The sequence below is a fragment of the Pantherophis guttatus genome, chromosome 10, assembly GCF_059756535.1.
Source record: "Pantherophis guttatus breed Tessera chromosome 10, ASM5975653v1, whole genome shotgun sequence".
NCBI lineage: Eukaryota > Metazoa > Chordata > Lepidosauria > Squamata > Colubridae > Pantherophis > Pantherophis guttatus.
In genome coordinates this window covers 16,847,800-16,874,664 of record NC_142072.1, presented here as the reverse complement: position 1 = coordinate 16,874,664, position 26,865 = coordinate 16,847,800, and the positions used below count along the sequence as shown (strand labels likewise).

The window sequence follows — 26,865 nt, the reverse complement described above, 5'->3', positions numbered from 1 at the left end:
TAGGAAGGGTTCAAGCTTGCTCTTTTCCTGCCTACCAGTCATTCCAAACTCCTTTATCTCTCTGCCCCCTGGGAAGGAGCTCTCCTGCCTGTCTATATTCAAGCACACACAGGTTACTTAAATGTATGTTGAATAAACCAGAATTAGCAGAATTTATAGAGCCTGCTACAAATTAAGATATATATCATGCACAAGCATAGCATAGATCCAGCCAGGATGAAATTTAGCATTTTGAGAGCGGTTTAAAATGAAATTTCTAGCCTTCGCAGGTTGAAACAAGTAAGAAATTTCAGTTATCCATTCACCCCCAAATCAATTCTGTTTACCTACTGATTTTTTTTTTTTTTTTTTTTTTGCAATTCCAGAATTCCTAGCTCATATTATTAAGTGTCTTGCTGGCTTGAAAATGTAGGAACTGCAATCCATTACTTCTGAATGACACTACTTGGAAGAAAGCTATGATAACAGTTTTTCATTCTGGCTGCTTTTTAATAACTAGAAAGAAATTCTGCAAATTAAAGTAACCTGAGCAAATTTGCCTTGATATGGATCAGGAGAGTTCAAAGTTTTCTGGGCATCATTATAAATACTGGTTATAGTGCAGCCCAAAGCCTTCTGAAAACAAAACTACTTGGTTCAGAACGCATTGAGAATATAAAGACATCAGGTAATATTCAATCAGCTGTCCTGTCTGCAGAACAAAGGAACTTTTGAAGTACCTTAGAATCCCTATCTATTTATTACATTGCTTTCACTTTCTGAAATGCGTCTCACAAAACGAACTGTACAGGTTTGCACCATGATAGGTTCAGCACAATTGATCCAGCAAACTCCTTGGAAATCATTTATCTGCCATTTTCTAAAAACAACAACAACACCTGATTCTAAGTCTTTTAATATTTGTTGTGATATTTGATTCACTACTGAATGAATAACAAAAATGAGGCAAAGTTTACTGTAGAGTCACCAGTGAAGTTTGCCCCGGTTCATTCATAAGAACTAGATTGAATTCTACGGAGTGCTACTAACTTAGGTTTATCTGCTCTGCTACTGTAAGGGGAAATGTTTAGGTACGTCAAAACATAATCCCTCACTTTAGGTGCTGGTTCTTAGATTATCATCAGGAAGCAACATATTCCAGCAATATATTCCGGTCTGTGACAATCGTTCTGTGAGGGAGATGGACAGTTTAAAAATGTGATAAATAAATGTAAGATTTATTTTACCTCCAAAGAAGCTGAAGCAGATTGAACACTACCTGATTTATTTTCTGAGCCATCGCTCAGAAGATCTGGCTTTTGTGTTTTTTCATGCTTGAGTGTGTGAAATTACCTCAATTTCTTGATGCATTTAGCTCATTGTTCTCAACTCACACTATCGGCAACCCTGTGTAAGAGGATTCATCTGACTGAAGTTTCTTTAGAACAACAGTGGGCAAGACTTGTGGCATGGGATATTCCTTTGGGGTTATAATTTCTAGTCTTTGGGTGGGGGAGTTGCCAGTCACAAAGTCACCAGAATGTGCAAGGACAGGATTTTCTGACCTGGGGCAGGATTAAGGCCCACTATGGGATTATTTTGAGTGAGCTGTGAACACCACAAAATGGATGCATTGTGTGAGAGAGGTACATGAAAATTAGAGAAGCATTGAAAAGTCATCTGGAAAATGGAATTTATATTTTCAAATGGTAGTAATAACGCTATTTGAATAAAAAAAGGGGGGGGGCTCTTTAGGTGGCCATCTAACAGTCTGAAATTTCTGTACTTACTTGTGTATATTGTGCTACTCTTAACCTGCTCGGATGTCTATTTATTTTCCAGCTGCCAGGATTGTTGGAACTATTGGTGGAATATTTCCGACGTTGCCTCATTGAAATCTTTGGAATCCTGAAGGAATATGAAGTGGGTGATCCAGGGCAAAGGACTCTGTTGGATCCTGAAAAGTGTTGCCAATCTTCAAATTCTCCTGAAGGAGTGGAGAAAGAAGAGCCACAGAATTCTAACTGCGAGGTGGAGGAAGAGGAGGAGGAAGGGGAGGAAGAGGCTGCCTTTGCAAATAAAGTCTCGGCGCCTCTAGAAAGCAACGAGGAGAAGCTAGTCAGTAAATTTGATAAACTTCCAGTCAAGATAGTGCAGAAGAACGATCCATTTGTGGTAGATTATTCAGATAAGCTTGGTCGGGTACAGGAGTTTGAGAGTGGACTGTTGCACTGGCGGATTGGTGGGGGAGACACCACTGAACACATCCAGACCCACTTTGAAAGCAAATTGGAGTTATTGCTGACTCACAAACGAGCTTCCTGCAACTCTGTTCTGAGAAAACGCTCTGCAGCTGAGGGCAACCCTGTCACCCGGGAGGGAGAGTCCTCTGCACCTGATGGTCCTCCCGAGAAAAGGATAACAGCTACTATGGATGACATGCTTTCAGCCCGACCAGGCTCCTTGGCAGAAGAAGAGGAAGTCAAAACTGTGGAGGTAACAAAGGAAAGCAGCAAATTTCCATTTGGCATTAGTCCAGCTCAGAGCCACAGGAATATTAAAATCTTGGAGGACGAACCTCACAGTAAAGACGAAACGCCCCTCTGCACGCTTCTGGACTGGCAGGACTCGCTGTCTAAACGCTGCGTCTGTGTATCTAACATCATCAGGAGTTTGTCGTTTGTGCCAGGCAATGACTTTGAGATGTCAAAACATCCTGGTCTGCTGTTGATCCTAGGGAAACTGATTCTCTTGCACCATAAGCACCCAGAACGTAAACAGGCACCCCTGACGTACGAGAAGGAAGAGGAGCAGGACCAAGGAGTGAGCTGCAACAAAGTGGAGTGGTGGTGGGACTGCCTGGAGATGCTGCGTGAAAACACTTTGGTCACACTGGCCAACATCTCTGGCCAGTTGGACCTTTCTCCCTATCCAGAGAGCATCTGTTTGCCTGTACTGGATGGACTTCTTCATTGGGCAGTGTGTCCTTCAGCAGAAGCCCAAGACCCTTTTCCAACCCTTGGGCCTAATGCTGTCCTCTCCCCTCAGAGACTGGTTTTGGAAACCCTCAGCAAACTCAGCATCCAGGACAACAATGTGGATTTGATCCTTGCAACGCCACCTTTTAGTCGCTTGGAGAAACTCTACAGCACCATGGTGCGCTTTCTTAGTGACCGAAAGAATCCCGTATGTCGGGAGATGGCTGTGGTACTACTGGCCAATTTGGCACAGGGTGACAGCTTGGCAGCTAGAGCCATTGCCGTGCAGAAGGGCAGCATTGGCAATTTGTTGGGCTTTTTGGAGGATAGCCTGGCAGCTACTCAGTTCCAGCAGAGCCAAGCCAGCTTGATGCACATGCAGAACCCTCCCTTTGAGCCGACCAGTGTGGACATGATGCGTCGGGCAGCTCGGGCGCTGCTCGCCCTGGCCAAAGTGGACGAGAACCACTCGGAGTTCACGTTATACGAATCACGGCTGTTGGACATCTCCGTGTCACCTCTGATGAACTCATTGGTTTCACAAGTTATTTGTGATGTACTGTTTTTAATTGGCCAATCATGACAGCCGTGGGATGCCTATACCCCCTGTGTGTGTGTGTGTGAATGGAGGACTTAGAAACTGATTGTTGCCCTTTATTTATGCAAAACCACCTCAGAATCCACTGTCTGCCCTGCGCTGTCCTGCTTCTACCTTGGGGAAAAGATATTCCCCCTGCCCTCACCTCTGCCCTTCAGATCTATCCTAACCCCTGTTCAAGGAGACAAAAGTTCTGCCTACATTTAAAAAAAAAAAAAGACTTTTTTTATTTTAACCAAAGTTGCTGTTGTTTACAGTGAGTTTGGGGAAAAAAAACTTTGTCCTGTTAACGCACCGACAGGCACTACTTTCATAACTGTTTTTAATGGTAAACTCTGAAGGACAAAAAGTGACTGCTGAACTCTTTGTGTGGTTTATCGTTGTACATTCACAATCTTGCAGGAACCAAGAAGCTACCAGTTGTTAACAGACCTTGTCCAATGGGAGGCCTGTGCAGTAGAGTGTAGAACTTCATGTACTGTACACCTTAAACTGTAAACATACTGTAATAATGTCTCACATTGAAGAAAAAAAAAAAAGCTGGATCAGCAGCAAACTGTAGTTTTTAAAAATGTTTTTAGTTAATGTTGAGGAGAAAAAAAGGCTTTTCCCCCAAAGTATCATGTGTGAACCTACAACACCCTGACCTCTTTCTCTCTTCCTCCTTGATTGTATGAATAACCCTGAGATCACCTCTTAGAACTGGTTTTAACCTTTAGCTGCAGCCTGACAGCTGCCAGGTGTGTATATATATATATGATGTTGTACATTGCACATGCCCTCAGATTCCTTGCAGTTTTGTTCCCCTTCTCCCTGCCACCCCTTTATAGTATGACGAGTTAAACAAGTTGATGACCTGCAAAAGCGAGACACCAATTATTTAATCTCTTGCCAGAACTCTTTCTTTCTTTCTTTCTCTTTCTCTCTTTTCCCCACCCCCACCCCCTTTCTTTTGCCTCTGGAGGATGCTGTACAGGTCTGTGTATAAAGTCATTGCTGTCTCAGCAGCCAATCAACTTATAGTTTTATTTTCCTGGGGTTTTTTTGTTTTGTTTTGTTTCTTTTCCTTTCTAATCGAGGTGTGAAAAAGTTCTAGGTTCAGTTGAAGTTCCTGATGAAGAAACACAATTAAATTTTTTCAGTGATGAATTCTGCATATTTGTATTTCAGACGATGTAGCTAAAAACTTGATGTAAATTCCTCCCTTTTTCCTTTTTTGGCTTAATGAATATCATTTATTCAGTATGAAATCTTTATACTATATGTTCCACGTGTTAAGAATAAATGTACATTAAATCTTGGTAAGATGTTTGTGAGGGTTTTCATTCTCAATGATCATATAAGCCATTTTTTGGCATCCTAATTATCAACAAGATGTAATCCAGATGTTTCTCTAGGAAAAATACTTTTAAAACAATACTCATTTTCAAAGGTATAAAGATGTATTATTTATTTAGCATAAATAAATGCACAATTAAAATTTGAATACATAAATGGCTAGGATTTGTTTGTAAAATCAGGGAAGAGTTGCTTTGAATATAATACCCTGATCCTTAGTAGTTGCTAGTCCTTTGTTCACAATTTAAAAGCTCAATCTTCAACTGTCTTGAAAGGGTAAGGGGGATGTGTAGAAAATATTAGGACAACTTATTTAGCCTACTCAACATGGAAAACTGGTCTGTTTTTTGGGGGGGGGGTGCCTTGCTATTTTTGAAATAGTTTGATATTGGCTCAGTAGGAAATAATAAGGTACCTTAATGCAAAATTAACAAGAGCATGGTAAACCTTTTGCCAGATAAGTAACAATTTAATTGTGCAAAGTCAAAAGTAGCAGACCTCTGTTAATTGAGAGCTGAAAAAGAGCCAAATCAATATTTTCCTGGCAAGACTACCAAGCTCCTAGAGACAAACAATTTGAGAAAGAAGGAGAGTTAAAGGCTGATTTATACACCCAACTGATAAATCAACTGATGTTACACATGTGTACCAAACAGCATTAACTTTCACTGTTTCCCCACCATAGAAAGCCCCCACTCAAGAGTAGTGAGTAGTCAGCTGTGTGTCAAAAATGGGCTGTGTTCTTAGACCTCTTCTGTTTTTATAATTCTACTTGCATAAAGTAATTAACAGTTGCAGAATAAAGTAGTTCATAGAGTGCAAATGTACGTCGATAGTAAGTTATTGCAAATAAGTATTAATTAGAGAAGAGCAGTGCTAGTTATAAGGAAGTCTCATAAAATCAAGATGAAAATTTGTGACTTAAAAGTCCTGCTAACTGAAGTGGGAGTAAGTCCAGCCAATTTACTGTAATGTCTGAACGCAACCCTGTTTTGATCATCTGCTTAAGAAGCTACCATTTGAAGAACCGATTTAGTCCTTCTCAAATCAAGATTTCCTATCCCGGCTATTAGGTAGGATTAGAACTAAAATGTCCACAACCAGTGACCATGCTGGTTGATTGGGAAAAGTTAGAATCTAAAACGTATGGAAAGGGTAGGTTAGGAAAGGCGTGGAAAAACCAGAACCGCACGCAGAAGTTCCAAATTAAGGATTTATTGCTAAAACCTATGCACAGGAATCTTCTCATACTAACAGTTTGCACCTGGGTAAGCTAGATAAGGTTTTAACAGCATTCAAGATGGGTTGAGCTACATCCTCTTGTGGCTGTGTGGTGACTCTAAGCTAATTCCTCGTTTAACTCTGCCCTCTAGCTCTGCTAGTCATCACCTTGTTTCACCACCTAGGAGCCAAGTAGGATGCTCTGGACACCCACAAGCAAGATTTAAGCAGATCAGGCCTCTTCCCCATTGAAGGGCCTGAAGACTGCTTTCAAATTTGAAATGTTCATGGATGTATTATAACTGATTAACTATTACAGCTATGCACTGCTTTATGTTTGGGAGCATAAAGGTAGCTTTTACGTTACCTTCAATTAAGCAATGTGAAGAGACTCTGGCTTATTCAAGTAAGTTAATATGAATTTAGCAGAGATGGCTAAAATTTCAGCGTATTTGAAGGATCATTCAAATGAAAGATATATATCGGAATGGAGAAGACGGATTGACTATATTCAAAACAAATATCGGACTAAAAAGCTTCAAATAGCTTATGAATGAAACCAACTATTTCTTTTTGAATTATGTTTTGTTAGTGGAAAGGGGAGTTAAAGAGCAAGAGGGAATTAAGAATTTACAGAAAATAGCATATTTTAGTTTATGTTTGTTAAATGTTACATCCTGTATTTGATCTGGGAAGTCGGAGGTGGGGGGAGGGGGGTTGGAGGGAGAGGTGGGAGGGGTGATGGAGGGTGGGGGGAGGAGGGAGGGATGGGAGGAGGGATGGGGAGAAAAATTGTTGTATTTGATAAAACTTTTTAATAAAAAGAAAAAAGAAAGTTAATCTGTAGCATGAATAGAAGAATAAATCCTCCATCGCCTTGCTACCATCGCTGTGTAAGGACCTAAGGTCAGTCAAGTTTTTCTTCTCCTTGGCAGTTAAAATACGATGCCTCTGTGGTCAGCAGCTTATTCTTTCATGAAGTACACTTATCTTCTGCCTGAAGATTTGACATTTGAATGTTTGTAACACTGCTCTAATAGGGTAGATTTTATTTCATCAACAGATTGCAACAGTTCAGTGTGGCTTTGAGAATTAGGTCTTTACAGGAGAGAAGTTTCAGCTTGAGGTCAGAAGTCAGCATGCCTCCAAGTAGCAGTTACATGGGAACAATGGCAGATGTGATGTGCATTTCATCTCTGACACTGCTGTGAGAAACAAAATGTTGGGCTAAGATGAGCCTTGGCTTGATTCTATTTTTAGATTCTTACAGAAATCTAGAAATTAAGTGCTGCAGTGGTTTCTTTGTCAATTGTGTGAATTCACCTAGATTTTGGGGAGGAATAGCTGTGTTGCTGATCACAGCAGTTTGCCATAGTCAGCAGTATTTAAAGCAGTCCTCCTCACCCTGAAGATTTCCAGATACAGTACATTGAACTTCGTGCTTATAATTTCTTAGCCAGTTTGACTGCTGTCATGCTAACAGGGAATTATGAGAATTGAAATCAAAAGCCCTTGGAGGGCATCAGTGTGGGGAAAGCTCATTTAGTATTTCTCAACCTTGGCAACTTCGAAGTGAACAACTCTCGGAATTCTGGGGGTTGAAGTTCTATAATCTTAAAAGTTGCTAAGATTGAGAAAATGCAAAGCCACAAAATTGTTGGTTAGTTAGTTTGCATATTTAGCATAGGAGAAACTTTCACCATTTATGGATAATATGCTCATTCAACTGGTTAAAAAAATTCTGGCTTAGTACTGTATGAATCAACTATGTCATAGCTGGTTTTTTTTTACAAAAAAGATTTTTGTGCAGGTAAAACTTTGTTACGAGCATGGATTTGTTTCCCAAATCTGAATGCCATGTTTTATACATTAGCACGTTCAGCAGTTTTCACTCATTCAGAGGAAAGTAAATTCAATAGCAATAGCACTTAGATTTATATACCTCTTCATAGTGCTTTTACAGCCCTCTCTAAGAGGTTTTACAGAGTCAGCATATTGCTCCCAACAATCTGGGTCCTCATTTTACTGACCTCAGAAGGATGGAAGGCTGAGCCAACTTTGAGCCAGTCAGGATCGAACTCCAGGCTGTGGGCAGAGTTTGCCTGCAACATTGCATTCTAACCATTGCACCATCAGGACCAAGGAAAGGAGGGGAGAAATAGCAATAGCAATAACAATAGAAGTATTGTTGACTTATATACTGCTTACTGCTCCACAGTGCTTTACAGCCATCTCTAAGCAATTTACAGAGTCAGCCTATTGCCCCCAACAATCTGGGTCCTCACTTTACCGACTTTGGAAGGATGGAAAGCTGAGTCAACCTTGAGCCAGTGAGATTTGAACTGCTGAACTGCAGCTAGCAGTCAGCTGAAGTAGCCTGCAGTGCTGCACTCTAACCACTACGCCACCTGGCTTTTTAAAAAGCTCAATTCAGCTTTTTTAAAAGTCTAGTTTGAAAGAATTTGGGGGGAGTATTTTATCTTTATGAATAATATGTATATTGGTCTCTTGGTATTCCTGATGGGGTTGGACAGACAACCAAAACAATAGCTGGGAATGAAATTTGTAGACACAAAGTATATTTCAAATACTGAGAAGGTAGTACTGTAGGCCTACTGTAGTTTAAAATGCTCCAAAGAATAGAGAATTGCAGGTCAAATACAGCTGTACTGTAGTAAGTTTTTAGGAAGAGATTGGACAATCATTTGTCAAATGAAAACCTCCTTCCAACTCTGTTATTCTGTTAAGGGGTGGGAAGAGGTCTTTCTACTTTCCTTAGCTTCACCTTTGAGAATTAACAAAGTGTATCAGTGCTCTTGTCTTGCGGCAGCTTAAAGCAGGATTTAACGTTTGCTCATCTTTAGTTCTTTTGGACTACCTAGCAAATGGCTCAGGAATTCTGGGAACTATAATATAAACCTCTGAAAGTCATAGGCTCCAGTGCTATCAGTCCATACAAGGGCTGGGCATCAGATGTGATTGTAGGTTTTTTGTTTTTTTTTTTACACAAGAAACCCTTCTGTATTGAAGTCGCTGGTGAAGAAAGCCCACGTGTATCTGCTTCACACAATTCCCCTGCAGTATTTAAATCCGCGGAAGGAAACCTAGTCCAGCCAATAACCGTTTGTTTCCCTCTTTCCCTACGGCAGAAAAGGCCCTTTGCAAGGTCGGCCCTGACTCCCTTAACAAATATGGCGTCTCTTGCTTCACCTCCCTATGCAAGCCTATTGAACGGTGGTGGTGGTCCTTTCATACCCCGCAAATAAATACATTCAGTGCGGGCCGCATCGTAAACTTCCCGCAGGGCAAGCAAGTATTGGGAAACGAACCCTAAGGGCAACTGCAGGTTAGACCGACTCTTTTCTTGTGTCCTTATTGGGAAGACCCACGCCTAATCTGGCTTCAACGACTTTTATCAGCCAAAGCCTCAAAAAGGCGACTTAAAAGGTCCATGAGTTGAGTTAACTAAAGTCGAACACTTTATATACCGTATATATACGGTATATATCTATATCTCTCTCTCTATATCTCTCTCTATATATATAATATGTATATATATAAATAAATATATACTATATATTTATTTATTTATATATATATATATATACTAAAGTGGAACAATATATATAAAGTCGAACATCTATCTATCTATCTATCTATCTATCTATCTATCTATCTATCTATCTATCTATCTCCCCCACTATAGAAACTCTATGGTGAAACTCGTCTTGCCCCTCTCTCTCCTATTATCGATGATTCTGCGTTTTCACGCCGGAAGGGCGGCTACCTTCCGTTACTGCGCAGGCGCCGAGAGCCCCGTGCTTTTCCGGAAATCCGGAAGTAGGAATGGGGACCTGTGAGTGTGCAGGGGAGCGAGATGTGTGGTTGAAGTCCAAGCGTGGGGCGGGGGCGCCACCTCCCTGCAGGGACGGGCGGTGGGGGGAGGGGGACGGGTTTGACTCTTTTAACATTTCCCCGGACGGTCTGGTCGCAGAAGCACCGCCCCGTATGGGCCCCTCCTATTGGCTACAGGTCTATCCTATAAGCTCCCTTCTTCTTACCTGTAGCTATAGCCCCCATCTGCCCCTCCCTTTCCAGGTCTTTCCCTCCCTCACGTCCCTTTGGCCCTCTCTGCCATCTGGTCCAGTAGAAGCTGCCCCTGCTTTCCCACTCCTTTGGGGGTTTTTTAACAGTAACAGAGTTGGAAGGGATCTTGGAGGTCATCTAGTCCAACCCCCTGCTCACGCAGGAGACCTGTACTAGGGATTCGAACCACCAACCTTTCTGATCGACAAGCTCAGTGTCTTAGCCACTGAGCCACCTAGTCAGGCTGATAGGAGCGGGGGTGGGGGCGACTCCTTGATCTACCTGGGCTCAGAGAACGTCACCCGGACAGCCTTATGGCCCACCTAGTCTTAGGTACTTGCTCAGAGATACAGTTCAACCTGGTGAATTGTTTTCCTGAGTTTATGTGTGACATTTTGACATTCAGGCTAAGGGCTAGGTAGGCTTCAGTACACATTGAACTAAAATACGGTGAAGTAGTTCTGTGTGTATTTTGAAAACCAATGAATCTACCTTGTTTTAAGTTAGCACACGGGACTTGTTGGGTTCATAGATATACATGGGAGGTACATGCAGTGACCGTATGTCCTTTATTCTAAGGAACAGCCCTTTGTTTCAGAAAGCTGTCCTTTAGACTATTTATTTTCCAAAAACTCACTTTGGTCCTTTAGTTGGGTTATTGAACTTTTACCGTACAAATAATACCACACAATGCCTTTCACATTCAATGTGAAAAATACAGAAATTGAATGGTCTTTTTAAAGTAAATTACATAATATTGTTTGATAGATATTTTTAATAGAGAGTGTTTTTGTAAAGTTTAACACTATATATTTTTCTTTGCAAAGCAAATTTATAAATATAAACAATTAGGTTTTATATCCTTATGAACCGTTTCAGATTCTCCCCCCCCCCCTTATTTTTTGGGTTTGTCCTTTTTTAAAAAAAAGAAAATATAACAAATAATTCACATGCATTTCTGAGTTAGAGAAAAGGTGGAGCTAAGTAATTTCTATACATGAGGAAAAAGGGATGAATTTAATGAAAGAGGATGTAATTAGCATTCTGAAAATTACTTTCTTAGGTCCTTATTGCTAGTTGGAAAAGATAAGATAGGTAGACAAGTTGACTTAGTGTAAGTGGCGTAGGAGGCTAATGCCTCCTACTAAGGCAGCATTTAACATCCAGCTGCCTGCAATTACTGCGAGTTCAATTCTCACCAGACTCAAGGTCGACTCAGCCTTCCATCCTTTCTAAGGTGGGTAAAATGAGGACCCGGTTTATGGGGGCAATAAGCTGACTTTGTATAAAATATACAAAAGTATGAAGGCTATTGCTTAATGCATTGTAAGCCGCCCTGAGTCTCCAGAGAAGGGCGGCATATAAAAATAAATAAAAAAATAAATAACCCTTTTACATCAAAACCTTGGTTCATCTAATAGTGTGAAGTCTCAGGAAAAGTGGCTTGCACCCTGTTTCCTAACACCCCTTTAATACCGCCTCTTCCAGTATGGCAACTTGTAGAGCATGTACTAGGATTCTTGCTCAAAGAATTAATTATAACTTAGCATCTTTAGTGGCCCTTCTTGGTCAAATGCTGGGAGAAGAACTTGACATATGTGGAAAGCATGAGTTTTAGGAAGGTTGTAATGAAATTTAGATCTGCAATCCAGTACATTTAAATCATATGCTTTCTCAGGATCTGCTGACATTTTTTAAAACTAGGAATGCTTAAATACAACAGGAACGTAAATATGCAAACGGTTGTGGCATTTTTTTATGGTAACTTGTTCCTACAGTAGAAAATCTGCTTTGGTCTTATCTGCTAAAATTATTATTTATTCAATTTATATACCGCCCTTCTCCTATTGGACTTAATTAAACTTGTAGTTGTAATACAGTACAAGCTTGCTAGAAATAAGAAACTCTGCAGTTAACGTGCTTGTCTGTGAATGTTCATAGAATTGTCCTTTTTAAAAATTGGAATTGACCTGTGCCACTTTTCACAGCTGATTCAATGTATTCAGTAGTGACAGTTTCCTACATGTATGCAAGCTGCTGCACGGAAGTGTGAAAGGAAGATTAAAACCTGATCCAAGGTCAAGTAATAGGAATTTCTGCTTCTGTTCATGTTTTATATTTTAAAATCAAAGATTGGCATAAATAAATGGCTGTGTATGATGCAGTTTAGACTCTGGGGTGGCTTCTACAATTATTCAGCTTTTTTGTGAGGCTTTTAACATAATATTCCCTATGTAATTATAATGGCTTTTTTCACTTTTGAACAATTTTTATTTTGCTGAATAAATTATTAAAAGTGTAAAGCGGTGCAGTGCTCAAAGAGAGTGCTTTGTGATTCAGCTTTTGTGATTGATTGATTGATTGATAGATTGATAGATTGATTGTATTTATCTTTGTAGGGTCCCCAAGGTGATTTCTTAGTTATTATGGTTACTGTTTTCTCATTTGCCTTTGTTTTTAAATACTCTCTTCTTTTATTACATGTTGCCTAGATTCGTTACGATGATTTTAGGCATCTTGTAAATTGAATAAATAATAAACAATGTTTATGCTGGCATATCAATCCAGAATAAGATATTCCTTTTTTAAAAATAAAGTTTTTTTTTACATAAAAACAGTTAGCTTGCTTTTGTTGATCCATATCAGTTTCTATAACATGTTGTTGAATGCTTATTAATGCCAGTATTTTCCTAAATAAATTACAAAAATGCCACAGTGGTTTGATAATAAAAAGGGTTAGATCAGAAATAGCATTATTTATTTTGTACTATCTCTTTTACTATATTGTATACTGTACTTGGTGTAAATCCAGCATTATAGTCTGTACTTAAAGGCTTAGATAATATGAAATCAAGCATAAAATATGATCTGAGTTGCTTAGCATGTCAAGTGAGTCAGAGTCAGTCTAATCCCATGTAATCTTTTCAAATGTGTTTTCAAGCAATCATGGTTTCCTTTTGAAAATACCAAATTTATTTTCGTGTTTTTCAGATTGAATCCCAGAAACAAAAAACGTGATGGTGCAGTTTGTTTCTTTGTTAACTTTCCTAAATGAATTCCCTTCATCCTTACTGGTAAGAAAGCTAATATGAAATTGAAGTTCTTTGCTGGAGAATTGCCTTTTGTGGAAGGACTGCAGAACAGGTAGTTGCACTACTTAAAGAGCAACTTAGAGGGGTGGGGTGGGGGAGGCACAGTAAGAAAGCTAAGAAGATTTGAGGATTGTTGTGGTCCGCCAGCAGCCTGTGGAGCTGGCAGCAGAGTCGGACAGTGAGGAGGTTAGGGACGACCATGGGCCAGTCCTGGAGTCTGGGGAAGGCTTGGACGAGGGCTCTGCATCGGAGGCAGAGATGGAGCCATCTGGGAGGTACGTGCTGCCTCCGGAGCCTCCAAAGTCTCACCTCAGCGAGGCAGAAAAAGAGGGGGAGCCTGTTCCCAGTGCGCGCATGTGCAGAGCTGCCAGAAGGCAAGAACAGTTAAAACAAAAGGGACGACTCGGGAGTAGGGCTTGGAGATGATTGGCCCCTCCTATAAGACTTAAAAGAGGAGCAAAGGCACATGGGCCTTTGTAGGAAGCAACATTGTTAATTCTGTGCAGTTTAAAGTCTGAAGCTCTGTTTGATTCTGGACCCCATGTGGCTTTGCCAATTAGGTCTTTGGCAGCGTGTCAAGGGAGATAAAGGTGGGTGATTATCAGCCCTATCCCAGAGGACTCTTTACAACTATTTGGGACTCATCTGTGAATGAACAGAATTCATAGCTGTTAAAATAAAACAGGTTTTTGGGACTACTCGTGTGTTTTACTGACTCAGGAAGCCTAGGTCAGAACAAGGATGACCGAAATTTGTATATGTAGATGAGGGAAATGAATGTCAGAGGATATATAGACCAGTCTCAAATTTTAAATTTTAAGGTGGTTGGGGTTGAAAAACACTGTTATAGGCTGTGTTTACATATTATAATAAGTCTTTTTATGATGTACACAGCCCTTTAAGTACAGTATTTTGCTCACTATCATTTTCTTAGCATTACAATTTTCTGTTTACAGAAACCTGAAATCATCTTTTCAAAGATTATGTATGATGCGAGGTAAAATAACAATAGATATTAAAAGTAAAATCCATGCAAACAACGTAATTATTTGGCGGCTAGGACTGTTTATTCCTCTGTCAATTCTGAAGGTATTTTGTCTTTCTGTTTTGATATAGATACATAGGTATATTGTCCTCAGGTTTAGTTTTCATACATAAAATTATCTTGTGTTTTCACATTTCTGTATATAAATGCAGAACGTTGGAAATGAGGTGTATGGACTTTATACTGAACAGTATTGGGCACCATTTTAAGAAGTTTTGCTTAGGTTTGTTGGCAAGCTCCTGCCTTGGTTTCAAATGAGCTAGGTAAGTCATTATTCTCATAATATAAATCATTTTCTTTAAATAATAAAGGCATGTATATGTATGTATATATAGTAGGTTAAATCAGAAAGAAGCTGTATACAACAGAAAAGTAATAGATTTGCTTGTGTGGATCTGTTTTTGATCCAATTAGATTTGCCAAGTTGTTTTTGGGCAAGCCAAATCACCAATCTCCGTTCTATGTGTGTAAAGTAAACATATTTATTCATGTGGTTATGAATTTAAAATATTCCACATTCTGGCAGTTTTGGATATATTACCTAATAGATTGGAAAACATTTTTGTATCAACCTAACACTGGAGCTTTGAGGCTTTACATGCAAGTACAACTTTGCAACCATAATGGCAAACTTCTCTAGATATTTAAGAGCAACTATATATAGCTAGTCTTATTGCCACTGATAGATTAAAATATATAGGAATGAAAGCCGTTTCTCCCATGTTTTGAGGAAGAGGACAGTATTTGCTTAAATAATATAAGAAAAAAAATGGCAGATCTTAAAAACTGAATGCAAGAGTATGGAGTATTAAAGTTACATTATTATATATGATTTTTCTGAGCTTCATTCTTGATTTAGACACATCTACCAGAAATTAGACACATCTACCAGAAACCAGAAAGGGACACAGTGGCTCAGTGGCTAAGACGCTGAGCTGGTCGATCAAAAGGTCAGCAGTTCAGCGGTTCGAATCCCTAGTGCCGTGTAATGGGTGAGCTCCCGTTACTTGTCCCAGCTTCTTCCAACCTAGCAGTTTGAAAGAACGTAAAAAATGCAAGTAGAAAAATAGGGACCACCTTTGGTGGGAAGGTAATGGCGTTCCGTGCGTCTTTGCCATTTAGTCATGCTGGCCACATGATCACCGAGACGTCTTCGGACAGCACTGGCTCTTCAGCTTTGAAACGGAGATGAGCACCGCCGCCTAGAGTTGGGAACAACTAGCACATATGTGCGAGGGGAACCTTTACCTTTACCTTACCAGAAATTATTGACTTAATTAAGATTTATTTCTGAGCTTCTTGAAAGCTAGCAATGTGGTTTTATTCACTCCTATTCTGTACTTATTTTAAATATTTTAATCCTGATTTTCAATATTTTCATCATCATAGATAACACAGGATAATGTAAACAACACAATCTTAACTAATAGCATTTAAAAAACAGTAGTATAATCACAAAACCTAGAAAAACAGAGCAATTTTTATCCTATACCCAAAACCAATCAATAGAATGTCACAGAATGTATAAGAGTAAGAAATTGCATAAACGGAGAAGCTTCTCTTGTAGACAGCAATTTTGTGCTATAGCATTTAGTATTTACACTTTGATTATCACAACAGTACATCGCAGTGTTTCTCAACCTTGGCAGCTTGAAGATGTGTGGACTTCAACTCCCAGAATTCCTTAGGCTCATCCAACTAGGTGGGGAATTCTGGGAACATCTTCAAGTTGTCAAGATGGAAAAACACTGATATACTGTATGGAGTCTGAACACAGTGAGCGTTTGCTTCCCTCTGGTGGCAGCCAGTTTAAAATGCAGGGAATTTCAAACCATTAAATCTTTCCATTTTAAGGGATTTTTTTTCACTTAGCTCCTGATAATTGGGGCAGTTTATTCTTAAAATCAATAAATTGGCTAGAAATAAGGAGCATATTGGCCTGGTTTAGCTTTCATAAGGTTTTTTTCCCCTTTTTCTTTTAAAGGAAAGGTTATCTAATCCTCAGTTTTTGAGAAATGCTTGCTTGTACCTACTTCAGGTACAAAAGAGGTCTTTCCTTAATATTTTGTAAATGAGTTTTTAGACAGTTCTCTGAAAAAATATACCAACCGTAACTCTAGATCAGGATTCTCAATCACAAATCTCCAGGACGGCCAGCCCCAAGGTCTGCTACAATGAAGTCGTGCCACACAGAAAGAACTTTCCAACACAGCCAAAATGAAATACCAGACACAAATGCCCAATTTGTAAATGTGGCAATTAATTATAGCCTTCGTATCATTGATTGTATTTTCTGGTTTTAGGCTTTCAACATTTCTTACTGAAATTCCCTATATGGATGTTTACAGTGATCCGATGAACAGGCTTCAAGGTCAGGATGCCACTAAAGAATTGTAGAGACACACGTTGCCAAGAGGTGGTTTGCTTTGCAGTATTTTGCAGAATTGTTACACTTCTGCTTCAGGCAAGTCCCCAAATAATTAATAAAATAATCAATTATAAATCTATAACTGCATAATCAGTAGTAATAGTATTGTAATATTATCTGTCCATCCACAGATCAGGATGTTCTTTAGATCCGGGGTCCCCAACCCCTGGGCCGTGGCTGCGGTCTGTTCGGAACCGGGCTGCGGAAGTGGCGGGCGAGCAAACATGCGCAGTTCCACTTGTGCAAGTGGCTGCTGAGCCCAACACTCGTGCAAACAGAGCTGCGTGCATGCTGGCTTATCACTCACACAAATGGAGCTGCGCGTACACATGCCTCACTCACTGATTCTGCAGCCCGAATCCCCCTCCCCCCCCGCTAGTCCGCAAAGCCTGAAGGATTGGAGACCACTGCTTTAGACTCTGCTTAAAATATTGAGAAAAGAATCTACATGTTGTAAATTAAGAGGGGCCATAACTATAGTATTCAGTCAGCGGGTTTCCTAAAATTCCACATTGGCCAATCCAGGAAGAGCTATCCTATTAAAAGCTAGTATAGAGAGTCCTCGATTTACAACCATAATGGAGCCCATAAGTCATGATGGTCATAAGTCGAGGCACTCATGAGACTGACCTGATTTTATGATTTTTTTTGTGTGGCAGTTGTAGAGTCCATTCATTCCTATAATTGGTTTGGGTTTTTTTTTTTTGGAAAAGGCTGGACAATGGCAAAAAAATAATAATCATAAATTGTAATTATGTGAATGGAATTGCAACTGCAACTGACCCGGGGTGAAATCCAGCAAGTTCTAACAGGTTCTGGAGAACCAATAGCGGAAATTCGGAGAACTGGCAAATACTACCGCTGGCTGGCCCCAGAGTGGGGTAGGAATGGAGTTTTTGCAATATCCTTCCCCCAGGAGGGGAGGGAATGGAGATTTTGCAGTATCCTTCCCCTGGAGTGGGGTGGGAATGGAGATTTGGCAATATCCTTCCCCTGCCACGCCCATCAAGCCATGCCCACCAAACCAGTAGGGAAAAATTTTGGATTTCACCCCTGATCTGACCGTTAAAGTGAACTGGTTGCCAAGTGCCTAAAATGCTGGTCCTGTGACTTCAGGTGTAAGGGGTTTCCGCTGTCAGAATTCCAGAACCATGTCACAAATATCTTTGTGTGTGTGTGTCTGTCTGTCTGTCTGTCATAATTTTGAATGGTCGCTAAGCAACTGATCATTAAGTGGGGACTACCTGTGCAGTGTAGTAGTTAATGAGTTGAATTAGGAGACCAGATTCAATTCTAGCTTCAGCTGCAGAAGCTGACCTGATGATTTCGGCCCCACTCTCTGTCTCTCTCAACCCCAGCCTGCCTCAATATGGTGGTTGTGGTGGAAATTTTGAGGTGGGATATTAACAAAAGCTTAATTATAAAGATCTGCCCACCTGCTGCTCCTACCTTTTGATAGTCACTATTCATCCTTAAAGTCACCGAAGCCAACAGCCATCCTTGCATCATCTTGCACTGAACTCCACAGTTCACTTGTGCAAGTGAAGGCAAGAAGCGTTTCCCTTTGTCCACTTTACCTGAGAATAAGGCATATGGAGATCTAATTTGGATGATGCTTAATGACTATGACTCAAGGGATTAATTATGCATAAACCTAGCAGTTGATTTCACAATAAACTTCTCACTGTGAAAAATAGAAATTTACTACTTACGATACACGCATGCATGCGTGCTGGAGTGCAAAGATTAACACATTCAGTTGAAAATGGCCAAATGATGAGCAAGCATGTCTATTCATAAGTCTTATATTTATAAGTCTTATATTCATAAGATTCTGTTTTAACAGTCTCTCCGTATACGGTACAAATAAAGATAGTCCTTGACTTATGACCACAATTGGGACCAGCATTTCCATTGCTAAATGCAAGGTGGTTGTTAAGTGATTCATCGCTGAATTTATAACCTTTATTGCCACAGTTATTGAGTGGTGCGGTGGCCTAGAAGTGGAGCTATCGCCTCACAATCAAGAGGCTCTGATTCGATCCTAGGTAGAGGTAGATATTTCTCTCTCTGAGCACACTGAGAATATATCTGCTGAACAAAACTCCGCATTGGCGACAGGAAAGGCATCTGGCCATTAAAACACTCTGCTAGCTCCATTCAGATGTTCCGATTCCAACCCGCAAGGGATTACGGGGGGTCGTTAAGTGAAGATTATTAGTATTACTATTATTATTATTATTATTCCCCCATTGACTTTACTTGTCAGAAACTGGCTGGGAAATTTGTTGCAGATGACAATCACATGATCCTGGAAGACTGCAACCGTCACAAGTACATGTCAGTTGCCAAGCGCCTGAACTTTGAATGTATGATTGTAGGATGCTGCGATGGTTGTGAGAGGACCGGTTATAGGTCACTTTTTTCAGTACTGTTGTAACTTCGTTCTGTCGGTAAACAAATGGTTGTAAGTTGAAGACTACCTGTTTGACTGGGTGCCTTCCTTACTTCAATCAAATAGGGTCTGAACGCAGTGAGATCTAAGAAGTGTAAAATGACACTTTCCCACTATCTGCAATATACATCTCCGTTTATTGCTTTTTTTATGGCTATGAACATCTCTGAACTTACATGGTTTGAAAAGAGAATAGGGATAGGGATAGGATAGAACAGAACAGAACAGAACAGAACAGAACAGAACAGAATAGAATAGAATAGAATAGAATAGAATAGAATAGAATAGAATTCAATTCTTTATTGGCCAAGTATGATTGGACACACAAGGAATTTGTCTTTGGTGCATATGTGCTCTCAGTGTACATAAAAAAGAATAGAATAGAATAGAATAGAATAGAATAGAATAGAATAGAATAGAATAGAATAGAATAGAATAGAATAGAATAGAATAGAATAGAATAGAATAGAATAGAATTCTTTTTTGGCCAAGTGTGATTGGACATACAAGGAATTTGTCTTTGGTGTTCTCAGTGTACATAAAAAGAGAAAATACATTCATCAAGAATCATAAGGTACAACACTTAACGATAGTCATAGGGAACAAATAAGCAATCAAATCATATTAGGAAGCAATCAATACAAATCGTAAGGATACCAGCAACAAGTTACAGTCATAAGTCATAAGTGGGAGGAGATGGGTAATAGGAACGATGAGAATATTGTGGAACAAGAGAGATCTTTTCATGCCTTTTCTTTGCTTAGTTGCCATTTTCTGCTGTTTTGTTTTGTTTTTTCCACCCAGGCCCTTTTCAATCTCCTGATTCCCGATCATGCCGCGGATGCCTTCTCTCCCCCGCGCCTCTCTGACCCCGGGTTCTTGGACCGGCTGCTGGAATGGCTCCTGGGAGGCCTCTCCCGTTGGGATGCAGAGCACTTCTTGTTCATAGCTGAGCATGGCTACATATACGAGCACAACTGTGCCTTCTTCCCGCTTTTCCCCCTAACCCTAAAAGCAGCCGCAAACATCATCTTCTGGCCCTTCCAAGGCTTTCTCTGTTTCCGGAGCTGCCTGCTCCTGTCTGCGGCTCTCCTGAATGCTGTTTTTTCTGTTTTAGCCTCTTGGACTCTGTACGAGCTCAGCTGTGCAGTCCTGCAGTGCCGAAGGAGGGCTTTCCTGTCGTCCATTCTCTTCTGCCTCACTCCAGCTAATATCTTCATGGCAGCTGCTTACTCAGAAAGCATGTTTGCCTTCCTGGTGTTTGCTGCCTTGTGGAGCCTAGAGAAAGGGCACCGTTGGCTTAGCCTCCTCCTCTTTTCGTTAGCCACCGGAGTACGTTCCAATGGGCTAATCAATGCAGGGTTTCTCATTTATTCCCAGACAAAACTCTTCGCTTTCAGGTTTCGAGCGAGTGAAAACGTGTTGCGGAAGAAAGGCCCGTTTCTAAAACTGGCCGCTGCTTTGGGGCTGATGTCTGCCTCGGTGGCTCTTCCTTTTGCGATGTTTCAGTACTACGCCTACTTTAAATTCTGCCATCCCGATATTGGCCTGGGAGGCGCCGTTCCAAAGCCGCTGTTGCAGTTGGCTGAATCCAAGGGCTATCGTGTAGCAGCTTCGGAGGGTGGGATGCCCCCATGGTGCTCCTGGAACTTTCCTGTGCTCTACACCTATATACAAGATACCTACTGGAATGTCGGCTTCCTCCGATACTTTGAAGTCAAACAGATCCCAAACTTCCTGCTAGCTTCTCCTGTTATTGTGTTGGGCTCTTGGGCGATCTGGTGGTACGTCACTGCCAACCCCTGGCACTGTCTAACACTTGGTCTGGTGAGAAGGAAGAGTGCAGCCACGCAAGGCCATGACTCGCACAAGCCAGCAGAAGGTTTTGGTTCTCCTGGTTTATTAGTCTACGTGGTCCATGCAGCAGCTCTGTTGGTGTTTGGGACCTTTTTCATGCACGTCCAGGTGAGTCTTGTTAAATATTGAACACTGATCAAGTAATGGGCAACGGTATAACTCCTGAGCAGATATATTTATTCCTACCATGATGTTGATACTGGATGCTTTATGGCACTTTTTTTTTTGTTATTAGCAGAATATCAGGGAACTATAGCCCTGACTAGCTGTAGATTACGTTAGATAATTATTTCATACACAAATTAAGGATTTTGTGTATATATGTGTAAACAAAAATATCTAGAGTAGGAAGATTTCTGGTAGTATCCTGAGATATAGGACATTCAGAGCATCTCCTAGATGGGAACATGTAGGATAAGGAGGAAAATGACAAGATTCACTGCATGACAGTTCATCAACCACTTTTGATCTTCGGTATGCAGCCAGAGTTCCTGCTTGCATTCAGGCAGGACCAGTGAAGCTTGCATGATGCAGATCAGTGTTTGAATGATGGAGGGGCAAGTTTATTTATTTATTTATTGGTTCGATTTATATGCTGCCCTTCTCCGGAGACTCAGGGCGTCTTACAATGTGTTAAGCGATAGCCTTCATACTTTTGTATATACCTGCTTAGTAGGGCTTTCGGCCCCCCCAAGCGGTGTTCTTTTATATATAAAGTCAGTTTATTGCCCCCACAATCCGGATCCTCATTTTACCTACCTCGGAAGGATGGAAGGTTGAGTCAACCTTGAGCCTGGTGAGTTTTGAACTCGCAGTAATTGCAGGCAGCTGGCAGCTAAGTGCTACTTAACAGCACTTTAGTCCACTGCACCACCAAGACTCTTCAAGTCCCTAGAAGTAGCCATATTAATCAGTTTTGACATAAATCAACAGAGTCAAGGCATGTTAAATAGTCTGTGGTATCTTAAACATTTGTGTTTGTGCATCTGAGGAAACTGATTATTTCACTAAAGCTTTTCCCATAGTAAATGCATTCATCTGTAAGTGTGCTACCTAGCTTCTAGTTCATACATGCAGAGGTGTATTGTAGAACATATCCATTGCAATGTGCAGTTCTAAGTCAATATGGAAAGTGTTATCTGAAAGCAACAAGTTGGATCGTAGCTCTCCTGGGACTTGATTTAAATGATACATCAAATTTTTAAAGCAAATTATAGATAATATCGGACTTGTCTGTTTTGGTTTTAACAATAGGTTACTTCTTAATCATCAGATATTACTCTACACACTTGTGTTTGGGATAAAATCATCTTTGTATTTAGTTTGGGAGTTTATCTTTCTGCTAATGCCATCACATTATCTGTATGCTTCTCCACGTCATCGGTATGCTTCTTCTTAGTTACTTTCTTTCACATGCATGTTTATTTATTTATTTAGTTTGTCAAGCATGTATGAGAAAACAACTATAAGTATGAACATAACATATAAACATAAGTATAAACAGGTATAAGTATACACATAATAAATGAGTACGAATAAATTGGAACAGTAGGACAGATGTTGCATTTATTTTTGGAATAACTGAACACATATTTACTCGATTTTATATGTTTATTATTGTTTAAATAATTAGTGTTGGCACACATCAAAAACGGGCAATCTTTTTAGGCTAAAAGTCACAGCTCTAAAATGACATGTCAAGTTCAGATTCTAAAAAGGAGGCAACCCCTGTAGACTCCTTAGCCATCTTCATCACGTAATTCTGGATAATGTTCTCGATGGCATATGGTCGAATATGTTTAGGAGTCCAAAATTCATCCCATTAGACCAGAGGTCTTCAAACTTGGCAGCTTTAAGACTTGTGGACTTCAACTCCCAGAATTCTGGATAATAGCTGGCTGGAGAATTCTGGGAGTTGATGTCCACAAGTCTTAAAGCTGCCAAGTTTGGGGATCCCTGCATTAGACCATAATCGTTTTCAGCTATTCTAATCAGAATGGTCCATGTTACTTTTTTAAGACATTCAAATAATTTTATGTGCATATTTCAGTCATTCTTATCCTCAGTTTCTGAAGTTAGGCTAATATTGGAGATTGGGAAGCTGACTTGGAGAATAACTCAAATCCACCCAATTTCTAGGTACAGTACTGTGAGTAGGATTAGAAACTGGCTGACATTGACAAGGCAATTGGAATAATTGATCAACACCAAGAAATAGTTAAATATAATAGAAATCTTATTACGGGAAAACCTGCTAGCAAATTTTGCCTTTGCGTCCATCTGCTTTATATTTTTTTTATGAAACATTTGGTAGCTGGAATGAAGGTACGTTTCATAGAATTATTTTGAAGTGTCTTGAGCACGTGGATATGGATGTAAATCTCTTCCTTTTATCTTCCTTTAATAGGTACTTACCAGATTTCTGGGCTCTTCTTCCCCAGTCCTTTATTGGTTCTGTGCTCATCTGCTCTATGACAATGAGCCTTTGCTGCAGGATGGAGGTTCCCCATCCAAGCACAGAGAATCCCTTGCTGAGAAGCCCTCAGTGGATAATTACTTTTCTACCTGCAGCAGACATGAAAACCCCGTGTTGATGCTCCTGAGCAAATGGAAGCAGAGCAGGATTCTCACAAAATGTATTTTGGGATATGTACTTTCCTACTGGCTTCTGGGGTTGGTCCTTCACTGTAATTTCTTTCCTTGGACGTAACCAGTGGTGAAATGTAAAATTTGTTACTACCGGTTCTGTGGGCATGGCTTGGTGTGTGCGTGGGGGGTGTAATATGACAGTGGGCGTGGCCAACTTTTTTTTCTTTTTACTTTTAAAACCATTTTCGGCTGAAGAGGCTGTTAAAAACAAGCTTTTAAAGCCCCTGACGATCCCAGCTGACTTGCCTGATCGGCAGAGGCTTTTTTTTTTTTTAGTCTCTGATGATCTTAGCTGACTTGCCTGATCGGCAGAGGCTTTCTTTCTTTTTTTTAAAGCCTCTGACGATCCCAGTTGACTTGCCTGATCGGCAGAGGCTTTTTTTCCTTTTAAAAACATTTTTTCTATAACCTCTTCGGCTAAAGAGGTTGTAGAAAAATGCTTTTAAAAGCCTCATGATCCCAGCTGAACTGCGCGATCATCAGACGTTTTTTTTTTTTTTACTTTTAAAAGCATTTTTTCGGCCAGAGAGGTTGTAGAAAAAATGCTTTTAAAAATAAAAAAAAAGCCTCTGATGATTGCGCAGCTCAGCTGGACAATGGGGGGGGGGGCGCAGGGATTTTTGCTACCGGTTCTCCAAACCACTAGCTGCCATCGCTACCCCGGGAGCATTTCACCCCAGAGACTACCCGTATCATTTTTTTAACCTTTATCTATAGTTTTTTTTTCTTTTCTTTTTGGGTCCTAGTTCCATTGGCTCTTAGAAATCAATTTAGGTCAACTGAGATTTGTAGACTCTTCTTGCCTTAGCTTACACGTTTTCAGGCTTAAATTTTCGGATCAACTTCAGTCTGGTTCCCAGCCTTGCAGCACTGATTCCTTTTTTTCAATTTGGTCTGTTCCAACCTTCTACTTTTCCTCTGTCACAGTTCTAAATTTCATCATTTTACTCTTGAGTACCCTGGGGATATTGATAAGCTGTGCTTTTGACCAGAATAGACTATGATGGAAAAGCCACTTTTAAAAAAAAAAAAATAGAGCAGACATAATCTGGATATGTTAATGCACGCTGCAGTTAAAATCAATATTGAGCTCAGTCTGCTGTGCATGACGTTGTATTTGAAAGCTATTTATACATCTGAGCCAGCTTGAAATGGTAGCTAATGCTACTGTTGATCTTGTCAAGTGAGCACATGAAACTTTTGTGGGAGCCTCAGTTTCAGAACCACCTCTTAAGTAGCGCACACTAACTTTACATTTGTAGAGAACTTTGAGACTGTCTCCTATCTGAGGCTGCTGTTCTGTCCCCGTCCCACACGCACACACACCAACAGACGTCCAAGAGTTAAAGACTAAACCAGCCGACAAAATCCTTTTCCTTATGATAACGGAACTTGGCAACAACCTAGTGGCTGCCTGCCAAGAGTTTATTACTTAGGAAGAGGAGAGATAACTTCTCCCTGCTTCAGGTACATCAAAAGAAACAGCTCAATAATTACAGAGTCAATCAAGTCCAAAGATAATCCAGCAAAGTCTATAGCAAAAGTCCGGCAATGCAGAATGGTGTGGAAGCTTTCAGCTTTGTTCGTCACAAGGTTTGACTGGCCACCACGCTCCCTTTTATACCCTGTGGGGTGTGGTCCAGTGACTCAGCCTAATCTCGGGCACGCCTTTTCTTCTGTTGCGCGCGCTTATCTCTGCGACACTGGCGTGGATCCAGCCAAGACTCATTACTCTCATCACTGTCCACCTGTGGCTGCGTGGACGTGCTTGGCCCCGGCCCTATCTCTTGCCCTTCGGCGGACACCGAAGGCATTGCCAAAAAGGAGGGTCCTGGAGAAGGAGGCCTTGCCAACTCCTCTCCTTCACTCTCGGAGTCCTGCTGATGACACAGGCTCAGGTAACTGAGCCACAGCAGCTGCCTACTCACTAAGATCAAATACAGAAGTTCATTTTCCCATCCTGCCAATATTTGAAGTACGTTTAACGGGAATCTAGGGAATAGCATGCTATGTATCTTTGCTATGGAACTCCATGTCCAAAGTAGCTGACTTCACTCCTTTCAGCAATTTCCCCCACTATTTTGTGAAGGGACAGTCTCTTCTTTCCAGCAAGTATTTGATCCACTAGGCCAGAGGTGTCAAACTCAAAGTCTGCGGGCCAGATCCAGCCTGCAGGGTGCTTAGGTCTGGCCCGCAGGGCCACCCTGGAAACAGTGAAGGACCAACCCGCAGTGCTTCTGCCAGCGAAAATGGAGCTCGGAGGCTGCATTTGGCCCCCTGGGGTTTGGTTTTTGGCTGCAACAACCTCCTGCAGCCCTCTGCCAGCGAAAATGGAGCTGAGGAGTGCCAGTTTTTGCCACAGAGCGCTGCAGGAGGCCATCCCAACCGAAAACCGAGCTTGGGCGGGATTGTCCAGGCCACCAAAGGTGCCCCAGACATGAGTGACATTGAGCTGGACACGCCCACCTCAGGTCAAACACAACCCTGATGCGGCCCTCAATGAAATCGAGTTTGATACCCCTGCACTAGGCTAAATGTTTTATGAACTCTATGGGAGAATCAAATTGTGCGATACTGTTTATTATGTTTAGTGATTATCATTTCTTTCTTACTTTTATTGCTTTAATGTTTAACCAAAACAGTATTGAATATTCTTAAACAGAAAGATGGGGTAAATTAGTATTTCAGTATACATGAAGAGTAACCACCGTTTGACTTTGTATATCCCTGCAGTTGCTGCTTTTATATATCAGCAACATCATATAAAATACATAAAAACAGCATATATTGTTCCAACTTTTGTCAGTGACAAAAATGACATAGAATTGGAAGTGTACACTTAAATTCAGTCCCTAACTCATTACAGAATTTAAATTAAAGCAATCCTGACAGATTGTTGTGTAGCCTCTCCTTTTTTTTCTCTCTTTAAAGTGCAAAGTGATAATTTTAACAAACACAAAGCTTGTTTTCAATACTGCCTTATACAATAATGTGACAACTCCAAGTACTGGAAATCATTGGAGTAGTGTTTAAACAGCCGGAATAACAAAGGAGAACTTATACAGCATAGGAACGGAAAATATCTTAAAAATTGATTGTAAGCTGCTCTTCATGCCAAATCCTGAATTTTTTTTATTAT

General features: G+C 40.6%; 2 protein-coding genes across 9 annotated transcripts in view; both read left to right on the top strand.

Moving 5' to 3' along the window:
- ARID1A (AT-rich interaction domain 1A) overlaps window positions 1-4,860 on the top strand; it is an 86,464-nt gene extending 81,604 nt beyond the window's left edge. Inside the window, exon 20 of the mRNA XM_034413557.2 lies at window positions 1,822-4,860. Coding sequence (XP_034269448.1) covers window positions 1,822-3,540 — 1,719 coding nt within the window. The 3' untranslated portion in view covers window positions 3,541-4,860. The remainder of the gene's footprint in view (window positions 1-1,821) is intronic.
- A 4,476-nt stretch (window positions 4,861-9,336) lies between these two features.
- PIGV (phosphatidylinositol glycan anchor biosynthesis class V) lies at window positions 9,337-26,617 on the top strand. 8 transcript variants are annotated; one of them, XM_087876944.1, is made up of 7 exons: window positions 9,901-9,970; window positions 13,192-13,274; window positions 14,249-14,381; window positions 14,490-14,600; window positions 16,641-16,801; window positions 20,025-21,185; window positions 23,485-23,934. In XM_087876944.1, exons 5-7 carry the CDS (start codon window positions 16,715-16,717, stop codon window positions 23,785-23,787), a joined length of 1,551 nt encoding a protein of 516 aa, XP_087733070.1. In that variant the 5' UTR covers window positions 9,901-9,970; window positions 13,192-13,274; window positions 14,249-14,381; window positions 14,490-14,600; window positions 16,641-16,714; the 3' UTR covers window positions 23,788-23,934. The 8 variants fall into 8 exon arrangements, with proteins under 8 accessions (XP_087733071.1, XP_087733070.1, XP_087733066.1 ...); XM_087876943.1 differs by lacking the exon at window positions 14,249-14,381 and adding an exon at window positions 12,189-12,278 and having other exon boundaries at window positions 9,936-9,970; window positions 23,485-26,617; XM_060691463.2 differs by lacking the exons at window positions 9,901-9,970; window positions 14,249-14,381 and adding exons at window positions 10,436-10,533; window positions 12,189-12,278 and having other exon boundaries at window positions 23,485-26,617.
- The last annotated feature ends 248 nt before the right edge of the window (window positions 26,618-26,865 follow it).

What these genes read in the sequence shown, in the direction of transcription:
- PIGV (XM_034413559.3), top strand. Translation starts at nt 19,917, where the DNA reads ATGGGTAATAGGAACGATGAGAATATTGTGGAACAAGAGAGATCTTTT. An exon ending in CCTTTTTCATGCACGTCCAG is followed by an intron (nt 21,186 to 23,484) that starts GTGAGTCTTGTT and finishes TTCCTTTAATAG; the next exon opens with GTACTTACCAGATTTCTGGG.